At 44.3% G+C, this 13,693-nt stretch overlaps 1 protein-coding gene across 2 annotated transcripts in view; it reads right to left on the bottom strand.

The window, feature by feature from the left end:
- tspan7 (tetraspanin 7) overlaps positions 1 to 5,619 on the bottom strand; it is a 125,851-nt gene extending 120,232 nt beyond the window's left edge. The window contains exon 1 of one of the 2 annotated variants that reach the window (XM_070892924.1): positions 5,418 to 5,619. In XM_070892924.1, coding sequence (XP_070749025.1) covers positions 5,418 to 5,498 — 81 coding nt within the window. In that variant the 5' untranslated portion in view covers positions 5,499 to 5,619. The remainder of the gene's footprint in view (positions 1 to 5,417) is intronic. The other variant, XM_070892923.1, reaches the window with a different exon arrangement.
- Between the last annotated feature and the right edge of the window lie 8,074 nt (positions 5,620 to 13,693).

Genomic DNA, 13,693 nt, shown 5'->3' with positions numbered 1-13,693 from the left:
GGGGGGGGAAGGGAGAGTCTGTTGAATATTTAAGAGGAGGGCATTGTGTCTTTGAAATAAATAATTGTTTTTATAAAAAGATCCATCAATTGTGGTAACATTAGGAATTACATTTCCGAGGACTGGAGTCAAACACTCTACTTACCTAGATGTAAAATTAATTTATAATATTTAGTATACTGTATTTTCTTGGGAACCAGTAAAGCAGATCTGAAGGTTTACATTCTGTGAAAAGGATATTTAAAACTGTTAAACTAAATACATGTTATTTATGAAATATTAAAATAAATAAGGATGCCAAACTTGCTTCTCATCCCATCTAGTAATTTCCAAGACCTACATAATGCCTTTATTGTAACTCGTAAAGCATTGATTGCAGTTTTTCCCTATTTGGTTAAATTACCACCATTTATTTTTCCCTAATCAGACCGGAGACCATCTTGAGTGTCAAACATTCATGATTTATCTTAGCTTTGTATAATGGAAATGTCCATGCAATGTTCTTAAGCAGATTGATCAGGTGACAAGCTTGATAAACACTTCATGCCAATCTCATCATTAAAAGGTGATAGTCTCCTTTTCCCTATATTTTCATGGTCTTGATGAATAACATTAAAATATAGACTACAGCCACTATTAAAAATTTACTGTAAATGCAAAACAACCACGATAAACATTGTACAGCTTGAACCTCCATTATCCGGAACCTTTGGGACCTGGTCTGTTCTAGATAGGGATTTTTCCACAGGAGGGGTGATCATGTTAAATTGGATGGTACAGGTACTGAGCAAGGGGATATTGAGGTTGGCTGGCTTGGGGCTGGGAGTGCGGCAGAAAGATCATTGGATGGGGGGAGGGGGGACAGGATGGTGGATCGCGAGGTCAGGCCAACGATTGCGGGAGTCGGCAGCGAGGAAGGACTTCAATTTGTTCATGTCGGAGTTCTGCGCATGCATCACCCGGTGGCCGGGAATGGTTCTGGACGAGGGGTGGTTCCGGATAAGGGAGTTCTGGATAAAGGTGGTTCAACCTGTACCAAAGGTTACACTGCCTGTTACGTTACCCCTTTATAATCCTAAACACCGCAATGAATAAAAGGTATCTGATTTTGGAGAAGCAAAGAAAAGAATTGTAATTATGATAATTAATTAGTGTATTTACAAATACAACAACTTGAATTTATATAGCTCCTTTTAATGAACTGTAGTAAAATGTCCCAAGGCAATTTACAGGAGCATAAAAATACAAAAATTGACACTGAGCCAAAGAAGGAGGCAGGTTACCAAAAGCTTGGTCAAAGAGGTTATTAGTGATTATTGCTGGAATAGATAGGATATTTCAGCAATACTGGATGAATTATAGGAATTCAATTGCCTTGGCATCCTATTTGATCCCAAGATGAACTTGCCACCCCATATTCGCTCTATCACCAAAACTGCTTATTTCCACCTCTATAACATAACCCACCTCCGCCCCTGCCTCAGCTCATCTGCTGCTGAAACACTCACCCATGCCTTTGTTACCTGTAGACTCGACGATTCCAATGCTCTCCTGGTCAGCCTCCCACCTTGCACCCTCCGTAAACTTGAGTTTATCCAAAACTCTGTTGCCCATATCCTAACTTGCACCAAGTCCCATTCACCCATCACCCCTGCGCTCCCTGACTTACATTGGCTCCCGGTCCAGCAATGCCTCAATTTTAAAATCCTCATCCTTGTCTTCAATCCCTCTATCTCTGTAACCTCCTCCAGCCTTACAACCCTCCGAGATCTCTGCACTCCTCCAATTCTGGTCGCTTGCGCATCCCTGATTTTCAGCATTCCACCATTGGCAGCCCTGCCTTCAGCTGCCTGCATCCTAAACTCTGGAATTCCCTTCCTAAACCTCTCCGTCTCTCTCGCCTCCTTTAAGACACTCTTCAAAACCTACCTCACCTGTCTTAATATCTCCTTATGTGGCTCGGTATCAAATATGGTTTGATAACTCTCCTGTGAAGCACCTTTAAAGGCGCTATACAAATGTGAAGGACTGTAAACTTAAAAGTCAGCCCCATTCACAAGTTACAACACAGTTTTACACAAGTGGAGAAAAATCCAGAATACATTACCACTATGATAGTCCTTTTATTCCATTGGTGCATCTTGCAGCGGAATCTTAACAATAACAACTTGTATTTATATAGTGTCTTTAACATAGTAAAACATCCCAAGGAGTATTATGAGATTAAAAAAGTGACACCGAGCCACATAAGGAGAAATTAGGGCAGGTGACCAAAAGCTTGGTCAAAGAGGTAGATTTTAACAAGCAGCTTGAAGGATGAAAGAGAGGTAGAGAGATGAAGAGGTTTAGGCAGGGAATTCCAGAGCTTAGGGCCCAGGCAACAGAAGGCATGGCCACCAATGGTTGAGCGATTATAATCAGGGATGCTCAAGAGGGCAGAATTAGAGGAGCGCAGTCATCTTGGGAGGTTATGGGGCCGGAGGAGATTATAGAGATGTGGAGGGGTGAGGCCATGGAGGGATTTGAAAACAACGATGAGAATTTTGAAATCGAGGCATTGCTTAACCAGGAGCCAATGTAGGTCAGCGAGCACAGGGGTGATGAGTGAGCAGGACTTGGTGCGAGTTAGGACATGGGCAGATAAGTTTTGGATCACCTCTAGTTTACAGTAGAATGTGGGAGGCCAGCCAGGAGTGCATTGGAATAGTCAAGTCTAGAGGTAACAAAGGCATGGATGAGGGCTTCAGCAGCAGATGAGCTGAGGCAAGAGCAAAGATGGGCAATTTACAGAGTTGGAAATAGGCGGTCTTAGTTATGATGCGAATATGTGGTCAAAAGCTCACTTCAGGGTCAAATATGACACCAAGGTTGCGAACAGTCTGGTTCAGCCCCAGACAGAAGTTGGGGAGAAGGATGGAGTCAGTCGCTAGGGAACGGAGTTTATGGCGGAGGCTGAAAATAATGGCTTTGGTCTTCCCAATATTCAATTGGAGAAAATTTCTGCTCATCCAGAACTGGATGTCGGACAAGCAGTCTGACAGTTTGGAGACTGTGGAGGGGTCGAGAGAAGTAGTAGTGAGGTAGAGCTGGGTGTCACCAGTGTGCATGTGGAAAGTGACTCTGTTTTCGAATAATGTTGTCAAGGGACAACAGGTAGATGAGAACTAGGAGGAGGCCAAGGATAGATCCTTGTGGGACACCAGAGGTAACGATGCGGGGGCTGGAAGTGAAGCTGTTGCAGGTGATTTTCTGGCTACGATTAGATAGATAAGAATGGAACCAGGCGAGTGCAGTCCCATCCGGCTGGACGATGGTGGAGAGGCATTGGAGAAGTATAGAGTGGTCACCCATGTCAAAGGCTGCAGACACGTCAAAAAGGATGAGGAGGGATAGTTTGCCTTTGTCACAGTCACAAAGGATGTCATTTGTGATTGGATGAGAGTGGAAACTGGATTGGAGGGATTCAAAATTGAAATTGTGGGAAAGATGGGCACAGATATGGGAGGTGACTTTGGAAAGGAAAGGGAGGTTGGAGATGGAACAGTAGTTTGCAAGAACAGAGGAGTCGAGGGTTGTTTTTTTTGAGAGGGGTGATGGTGGCAGATTTGAGGGGGGCAGTACCTGAAGAGAGAGAATTGTTCACAATGTCAGCTAACATGGAAGCCAGAAAAGGAAGCTGAGTGTCAACAGTTTGGTGGGAATAGGGTCAAGGGAGCAGAAAGTGGGTCTCATGGACAGGATGAGTTCAAAAAGGTCATGAGGGGAGATCAGAGAGAAACTGGAGAAAGATGTGAGGTCAGGGCTAGGACAGGGAGGATCCTTGGAAGAAGTTTAGCCCAGTGGGCTAGGAGAAGGAAAGGAAGAGGCAGAGGCGGCCGAATGGATGGCCTCAATCTTAGAGACAAAGACGTCCACAAGCTCCTCACACACTGTCAGAGATGAGGGGTGGGGACTAGGGAGAGGGGTTAGCAGTGGAGAATAGAAGTCGGGGGTTATCTTTACATTCAAGAATGATTCTGGAATAGGGAGCAGTTTTGGTAGACGAGAGCAGGATCAGATAGTGCTTTATGTGGTCCAGTCAGACCTGGCGGTGAATGGCTAAACCAGTTGTCCGCTGTATCATAAACACAGTGTTACATCAAATCAGAAATACCACACACTGTTGCGAACCTTTCAGAAACATTTTCAATTGCCACAGATGTAAATAATTAATTCTGTGGCCTGCGAAACCACTAGTCAAACCAAAGAATAAAATAGGATAACTACTAGACTGGCATGAGTTTTCAGCCAGGCATTAACTGTAAAATCCACTTACTGTAAACATTACATTTTTATATAGCTGAATATAGAACATTCATTAGGGATAGAACCATGTTGCTCACCTCCCACACGTAGATAGACAAACCCAAACATTACAGTCTTTAAATATAACTGCTATATTGTATATATAACATTCACTGGTTACCTACTATTAGAATGCTCAGGTCTGAATCTAAAATTAAACAGACAGATTTGATTAGCTCGGTTCTCAGGCTCTTCAGTCAGATCACGATAAATCCCTACCGATGAAGAAAATGTTACACCAGTAATAACTTTTGGGGGAATTAAGTGACTATATACAAAACAAATTATTTCGAGTTTTCAAAAGCCTACCTACAAATGTAACATGCAGGTGGAAAACACTGCAGTCGAATGATAAGTCACTGTGAAAAATGCTGACTGAATTACTTCATGAAAGCGTTTGTTTAAAAAAACACACAAGGAAAATGAACCAACAATGCGGCAGTTGTGTGTCTCTAATTTGTTATTTCAAGAAAGATGAATTGTCTAATTAAACCTGTCAAGTGTGGAATGTCTAATTGTCTTGTATCTGAAGGAGGAAAATAAATACAAGGGACTGCGGAGACAGCCCAAGGAAGTTGCTTCTCGCCAAAGAATCCTAACGGGTCTGACGTGCTGTCAGTGAAAACATTAAATCGCAGAATAAATATTAAATAAAAAATGATCGATTTACTCAGTGGGCAAATAATTGAAACTGAGCAAACAAACTTGGGGGCGGGGTAGGTTCTGTGTAAAACTGAGGACCTTTCATGTTTGCTGCAGTAGTCTCGCGTATCGCACAGCAACCGGTGTGTCAGTATTAGACATTCCCAAATAAGAAAAATACATGGTTTCTTTTCCAATCTTACAAGTGCCTGTCTAAGATTTTTTGTAAATATGGCCAAGTGTTAAATAGACAAAAGGGATCGAGGCTAAATCTGGAGAAGCAAAGAAGCGGCTCCAGTATTCTCGCTTTTCAATCTTAGCTTTTTTTTATAGCAAGCGCACGTCCGCAAAGCAAAAAATTCTTATTTTTTTTGTCGCTCTCATCTATTCAGGAGCTAAAATAAAAATAGGAAATAATCTACCATCCTTACCCAGAAAACGAAGCTGTAGATGATGAGGAGTGTTTTGAGACACGTTATCACCGGTTTAGTCTCCATTCGTCGCGATGCCATAATAATCTATGCGTTTACGCTCCAGTGCCTCTTGTCTGCCTCCCCCTCCCAGCGCCGGGAGACTGCAGCACTCGAGGCACTCGGCGGCGGCGCTGCATCACGGGGCCAATCAGCAACCCCCATTACGTCAGCTCCGCAATGAGCCCCCCCAAAAAACGTCGGCTTCACGTGTCGCCGGAGAAAGCCGGCTTCGCCCAGTGGAGGAGCCAAGCTCGGCGATGAGACGCACAGCTCTGCCGTGAGACCAAAGGTTTGAGCTGCGCCTTCGGAAGCTGGCAATGAAAGCAGGCAGTGAAAGCAGGCGAAGTTGGTGCAAGTGCAGATTCTCACTGACGCTACTGATGGAAATGCAAAAGAGGCGACACGCCCGACAGATTTAGAATGATGCATAAACACATTTCTACTAGAAAGTAATTACATGGTATTTACAGCACAGAAATAGACCATTTGTTCAATGCCGGTCTTTATGCTCCACACCAGCCTCCCTGACTTCATCTCACCCCATCAACATATCCCGCTATTCCTTTCTCCCTCATGTAATTATCTAGCCGCCCCTTAAATCGCACAATGTGGAAGTGGAATAAAAATCGTATTTTTCGATTTTAATTTTACCCAAACAAAAATAGTACCAAATAAATATGAGGCAAAATTAGAACAAACCATAAAACGGGAAACATTGCAACCGAAATGTGTGTTGTTGCCCACAATTTCCCTTGTACTCTCTCTGGCCGAGTAACCCTGTCGCCCAGCAGCTGTTTAATGGCAGGGGACAGGTATGTGATGTGGAGAACAAATGAAGGCGAATACGATTTACTTCTGGGTTGTTACACCCGATTTCTCACATACAAGTAAAATTAGAAGGGGTATATTAGGGGCCCAGAACAAGATGCACTTAAATATGTTGCAGAGCTATCGTTTTGGAGTATCTGAGCGAATATTTACTTCAAAATGATCCAACATGTTCCAGGAAATATTTCAAAATGGTTTTATCTTTGCCTCATTCCTAAGTAGCATCGGCAATATTATTAAAAAATAAAATTCCAGACGTTTGGCTGGAAAATCTCCAGGATAAAAAAACATGAGTAACAGTTCAAGTTTCCCGCTTGTTAGAAATGTTTATGTTCATAAGTTGTCCGACGTGTCCTTAATTAAGCAAGGCATTCTTGTTGGGAACACTGAACATGTGTTCTTCCTTTTTTCCAACAATTGACATAACAGCTTGGCGGCACTGAACCGGTTCTTCTTGTCCCCTACCACTGAGCCTTGGGTTTCACCTAGGTTTCTCATCACTTAGGGCATTTTATATAATAATACCCAAGAAAGCAGTAAACACAATAGCGAGCTTTAATTTCCACACAATAAATGTTGTTGGAATTGCCGAAATATTAGTTTAATTGAAAGCAAGTTCTTTGGAAGATCCACTTTTTAAATCACTCTCAATATTTTTACTAATTGTACATCTGATTCCAAACGTTTATTTCTGAGGCTCAGTGCAGTCCTTTTCTACGCCTTCACTTTTTCTATTTGATTTGTTCTATGTTCATTTCACTCTCCCCAGAACATTGCTCTCGTCCTCGTGATCCTTGCCTCATCCTTATCAACATCTCAACCTCAGCCAAGGCTGTTGAAACCAGCATTTAGTGTAAAAAGCTTGCGTACTCAACTTTATCTCTGCGACTATTTTATTTACAGAAAACTACCACAATTTGACTCCCAGGCTGTGGACTAGCAATGTGTGAGCTTCTTTAAGGTCTTTACAACGCTGCTATAAGATAACGCTGAAAATATTGGCAAGTATGTGGCTAGAAGTATCTTTAAATTGCTGGGAGATGCACAAGTGTGGCTTAGTGACAGCTGTCAGTCTCCTATATTCTTTATTGTAAGGAAACAGCTAGCACTGTACTTGCCTATAAACTGTTAAATATCTAACTTCTCTCAGTTCTGATAAAAGGGCGTCGACCTGAAACATTAACTCTGTTTCTCTCTCCGCAGATGCTGCCAGACCTGCTGAGTATTTCCAGCATTTTCTGTTTTTATTTCAGATTTCCCAACATCCGCGATATTTTGCTTTAGCTTCCAACCAGCATCTCCCGTCATTGATACGTTTGCGACCAGGAAATCGGCGACCTGGAAGGTCAAACGGATATCCCACCTGGTACTACACCTTACAGATCTGTTCTACTACAGTACAAAAGCAAAATACTGCGGATGCTGGAAACTGGAATAAAAACAGAAAACGCTGGAAATCTCAACGGGTCAGGCAGCATCTGTGGCGAAAAAGCAGAGTTAACTGATCGATGACCCTTCTCAAAACTGGAGAGTGTTTGGAAAGAACAAATTTTTAAGAAGCACTGAAAGGGGGAGGGGAAGAAAGAACAAAAGGGAAGATCTGTGATGGGTGGAAGACAGGAGGGATTAGAGAGATAAAAGGGATGATGCGCCAAATTGAAATGGTAATGCCAGGAGTTAGAAAAACATTAGTCAAGATAGGGTGTGAATGGCGGGATAATAACCAACTGTCATTAGAGATAAGGAGAAAAAAAAGAAACAAGCTGGGAGGGGCATGGAAGGAGGCAAAGATTGGTAGCAGTTACGCTCTGAAATTGTTGAACTCAATGTTGAGTCCAGATGGTTATAAAGTGCCCAAACGAAAGATGAAATACTGTTCCTCGAGCTTCGTTGGAACAGTGTGAGAGACCGAGGACAGAGAGATCAGAGAGGGAATGGAGTGGAGAATTAAAGTGACAGGTGACCAGAAGCTCAGGGTCACACTTGCAGACTGAATGGAGGTGCTCTGCACAGCAGTCATCCAATCTACACTTGGTCTCCCCATATAGAGGAGACCACATCGTGAGCAGCGAATACAGTATACTAAATTGAAAGAAGTACAAGTAAATCGCTGTTTCACCTGGAAGGAGTATTTGGAACCCTGAACTAGAACATTTCATTCACTTTGCATCCAATTTCCACACTTCCCTCACCTTCACATGGTCCATCTCCAATTCTTCCCTTCCCTTCCTTGACTTCTCCGTCTCCATCTCTGGGGATAGACTTTCGACCAGTATTCACTATAAGCTCACTCACTCCCACAGCTACCTGTACCACACTTCCTCCCACCCCGCATCCTGTAAGGACTCAATTCCATTTTCCCAGTTTCTCCGTCTCCGCCGCATCTGCTCCATAGCCACCTTTCACACTAGTGCCTCTGACATGTCTTCCTTTTTCCTCAACAGAGGATTCCCCTCTGCCATGGTTAACATGGCCCTCGACCGTGTCTGTTCTATTTCCCACACCTCTGCTCGCACCCCTTCCCCTTCCTCTCAGAACCATGACAGGGTTCTCCTAGTCCTTGCCTTTCACCCCACCAGCATCCACATTTAACGGATCGTCCTCCGCCATTTCAGTCACCTCCAGCGTGATCCCACCACCAATCACATATTCTCCTCCCTGCATTCCGAAGGGACCACTCCCTTTGCGACACCCATGTCCATTCCGCAGTCACCCACAGCACCCCCTCCCCTTCCCATGGCACCTTTCCATGCAAGAGCAGGAGATGCAACACCTGCCCTTTTACCTCCTCCCTTCCCACTATCCAGGGTCCCAAATACTCCTTCCAGGTGAAACAGTGATTTAATAGTTACTTCTTTCAATTTAGTATACTGTATTCACTGCTCATGGTGTGGTCTCCTCTACACTGGGGAGACCAAGCGTGGATTGGGTGACCACTTTGCGGAGCACCTCCATTCAGTCCGCAAGTGTGACCCTGAGCTTCCGGTTGCCTGTCACTTTAATTCTCCACTCTATTCCCACTCTGACCTCTCTGTCCTTGGTCTCCTACACTGTTCCAACGAAGCTCAACGCAAGCTCGAGGAACAGCACCTCATCTTTCATTTAGGCACTTTACAGCCTTCTGGACTCAACATCAAGTTCAAAAATTTCAGAGTGTAACCGCTGCCAATCTTTGGCTCCCTTTCCCCAACACCCACCCACCCCCGCCCCCTCCCACCCCGCCTCAGATCTTGTTTGTTTCTTTCTTTCTTTTGTTTTCCTTGTCTCAACTGGCTGTTGGTCATTATCCCACCATTCACACCCTATCTTGGCTAATGTTTTTCTAACTCCTGGCATTACCATTTCAATTTGGCCATCATCCCATTTGTCTCTCTAATCTCTCCTGTCTTCCAACCTATCACAGACCTTTCCTTTTGTTCCTTCTTCCCCCTCCCCCTTTCAATGCTTGTTAAGAATGTGTTCTTTCCGAACACTCTCCAGTCCTGACGAAGGGTCATCGACCCGAAATGTTAACTCTGCTTCCCCTCCACTGATGTTGCCTGACCTGCTGAGATTTCCAGCATTTTCTGTTTTTATTCCAGATTCCAGCATCCGCAATATATTGTTTTTGTAAAAGGGCAGGTGTTGCATCTCCTGCACTTCCATGGAAAGGTGCCATGGGAAGGGGAGGGGTTGCTGGCGGTGACTGTGGAATGGACCAGGGTGTTGCAAAGGGAGCGGTCCCTTCAGAATGCTGAGAAGTGAGGGGAGGGGAAGATGTGATTGGTGGTGGGATCACGCAGGAGGTGGCAGAAATGGCGGAGGATGATCCGTTGATCGTGGAGGCTGGTGGGGTGAAAGGTGAGGACAAGGAAAACCCTGTCATGGTTCTGAGATGGAGGGGAAGGGGTTTAGGCAGAGGTGTGGGAAATGGAATGGACACGGTCAAGGGCCATGTCAACCATGGTGGAGGGGAATGCTCTGTTGAGGAAAAAGGAAAAAATGTCAGAGGCACTAGTGTGAAAGGTGGCATCATCTGGGATGTGACAGAGACGGAAAAACTGAGAGAATGGAATGGAGTCCTTACAGGATGCGGGATAGGAGGAAGTGTAGTTCAGGTAGATGTGGGAGTCCAAATTAAAGGCGTTGCTATGGGAATCCGCATGGGTCCTAGCTATGCCTGCCTTTTCGTGGGATATGTCGAACATTCTTTGTTCCAGTCCTACTCGGGTCCCCTCCCTCACCTCTTTTTCCAGAACATTGATGACTCTATCAGTGCCGTTTCCTGCTCGCGTCCTGAACTTGAAAATTTTATTCATTTTGCATCCAATTTCCATCCTTTCCTCACCTTCTGCGGAATCTGTATGGGTAGAGCTGCGGAACACCAAAGGGCAGAAAACGCTAGTGAGAGTTGTGTACAGACCACCAAACAGTAGTAGTGAGGTTGGGGATGGCATCAAACAGGAAATTAGGGATGCGTGTAATAAAGGTACAGCAGTTATCATGGGTGACTTTAATCTGCATAAATTGGGCTAACCAAACTGGTAGCAATACAGTGGAGGAGGATTTCCTGGCGTGTATAAGAGATGGTTTTCTCGACCAATACATTGAGGAACCAACTCGAGAGCTGGCCATCCTAGACTGGGTGTTGTGTAACGAGAGAGGATTAATTAGCAATTCAAGAGGGAGTTAGATATGGCCCTTACGGTTAAGGGGATCAAGGGGTATGAAGAGAAAGCAGGAAAGGGGTACTGAGGGAATGATCAGCCATGATCTTATTGAATGGTGGTGCAGGCTCGAAGGGCCGAATGGTCTACTCCTGCACCTATTTTCTATGTTTCTATGTCTATGTTGTTGTGCGAGGCCCCTTGGGGAAGAGTGACCATAATATGGTAGAATTCTTTATTAAGATGGAGAGTGACACAGTTAATTCAGAGACTAGGGTCCTGAACTTAAAGAAAGGTAACTTCGATGGTATGTGATGTGAATTGGCTAGGATAGACTGGCGAATGATACTTAAAGGGTTGACGGTGGATCGGCAATGGCAAACATTTAAAGATCACATGGATGAACTTCAACAATTGTACATCCCTGTCTGGCGTAAAAATAAAACGGGGAAGGTGGCTCAACCGTAGCTAACAAGGGAAATTAGTGATAGTGTTAAATCCAAGGAAGAGGCATATAAATTGGCCAGAAAAAGCAGCAAACCTGAGGACTGGAAGAAATTCAGAATTTAGCAGAGGAGGACTAAGGGTTTAATTAGGAGGGCGAAAATAGGGTATGAGAGTAAGCTTGCAGGGAACATAAAAACTGACTGAAAAAGCTTCTATAGATATGTGAAGAGAAAAAGATTAGTGAAGACAAATGTAGGTCCCTTGCAGTCAGAATCAGGTGAATTTATAATGGGGAACAAAGAAATGGCAGACCAATTGAACAAATACTTTGGTTCTGGCTTCACTAAGGAAGACACAAATAACCTTCCGGAAATACTAGGGGACCGAGGGTCTAGCGAGAAGGAGGAACTGAAGGACATCCTTATTAGTCAGGAAATTGTGTTAGGGAAATTGATGGGATTGAAAGCCGATAAATTCCCAGGGCCTGATAGTCTGCATCCCAGAGTATTTAAGGAAGTGGCCTAGAAATAGTGGACGCATTGGTGATCATTTTCCAACATTCTATAGACTCTGGATCAGTTCCTATGGATTGGAGAGTAGCGAATGTAACCCCACTTTTTAAAAAAGGAGGGAGGGAGAAAACAGGGAATTATAGACTAGTTAGCCTGACATCGGTAGTGGGGAAAATGTTGGAATCAATTATTATAGATGTAATAGCAGTGCATTTGGAAAGCAGTGACAGGATCGGTCCAAGTCAGCATGGATTTATGAAAGGGAAATCATGCTTGACAAATCTTCTAGAATATTTTGAGGATGTAATAATAGAATGGACAAGGGAGAACCAGTGGATGTGGTGTATTTGGACTTTCAAAAGGCTTTTGACAAGGTCCCACACAAGAGATAGTGTGCAAAATTAAAGCACATGGTATTTGGGGTAATGTACTGATGTGGATAGAGAACTGGTTGGCAGACAGGAAGCAAAGAGTAGGAATAAATGGGTCCTTTTCAGAATGGCAGGCAGTGACTAGTAGGGTACCGCAGGGCTCAGTGCTGGGGCGTCAGCTCTTTACAATATACATTAATGATTTAGACGAAGGAATTGAATGTAATATCTCCAAGTTTGCAGATGGCACTAAGCTGGGTGGCAGTGTGAGCTGTGAGGAGGATTCTAAGAGGCTGCAGGGTGACTTGGACAGGTTAGGTGAGTGGACAAATGCATGGCAGATGCAGTATAATGTAGATAAATGTGAGGTTATCCACTTTGGTGGCAAAAACAGAAAGGCAGAATATTATCTGAATGGTGACAGATTAGGAAAAGGGGAGGTGCAACGAGACCTGGGTGTCATGGTACATCAGTCATTGAAAGTTGGCATGCAGATACAGCAGGCGGTGAAGAAGGCAAACGGCATGTTGGCCTTCATAGCGAAAGGACTTGAGTATAGGAGCAGGGAGGTTCACTGCAGTTGTACAGGGCATTGGTGAGGCCACACCTTGAATATTGTGTATAGTTTTGGTCTCCTAATCTGAGGAAGGACATTCGTGTTACTGAGGGAGTGCAGCGAAGGTTCACCAGACTGATTCCTGGGATGGCACGACTGGCATATGAAGAAGGACTGGATCGACTAGGCTTATATTCACTGGAGTTTAGAAGGATGAAAGGGGATCTCATAGAAACATAAAATTCTGACGGGATTGGATGGGTTAAATGCAGGAAGAATGTCCCGGATGTTGGGGAAGTCCAGAACCAGGGGTCACAGTCTACTGGTAAGGGGTAAGCCATTTAGGATCGAGATGAGGAGAAACTTCTTCACTCAGAGAACTGTGAACCTGTAGTATTCTCTACCACAGAAAGTTGTTGAGGCCAGTGCGTTAGATATATTCAAAAGGGAGTTAGATGTGGCCCTTACGGCTAAAGGGATCAAGGGATATGGAGAGAAAGCAGGAATGGGGTACTAAAGTTGCAAAAATGATTAGCCATGAACATATTGAATAGTGGTGCAGGCTCGAAGGGCCGAATGGCCTACTCCTGCACCTATTTTCTATGTTTCTATGTTTCTATGTTCACATGGTCCATCTCTGACTCTTCCCTTCCCTTCCTCGACTTCTCGTCTCCATCTCTGGGGAAAGGCTTTCGACCAGTATCCACTATAAGCCCACTGACTCCCACAGCTACCTGGACGGCACTTCCTCCCAACCCGCATCCTGTAATAACTCCATTCCATTCTCCCAGCTTCTCCATCTCCGTCGCATCTGCTCCGACGATGCCACCTTTCACACCACTGCCTCTGACATTTCTTCCTTTTTCCTCAACCG

The sequence above is a fragment of the Pristiophorus japonicus genome, chromosome 11 (genome assembly GCF_044704955.1).
Source record: "Pristiophorus japonicus isolate sPriJap1 chromosome 11, sPriJap1.hap1, whole genome shotgun sequence".
Classification (NCBI taxonomy): domain Eukaryota; kingdom Metazoa; phylum Chordata; class Chondrichthyes; family Pristiophoridae; genus Pristiophorus; species Pristiophorus japonicus.
The sequence above is the reverse complement of the archived record's forward strand: the minus strand, read 5'-3'. Positions and strand labels throughout refer to the sequence as shown.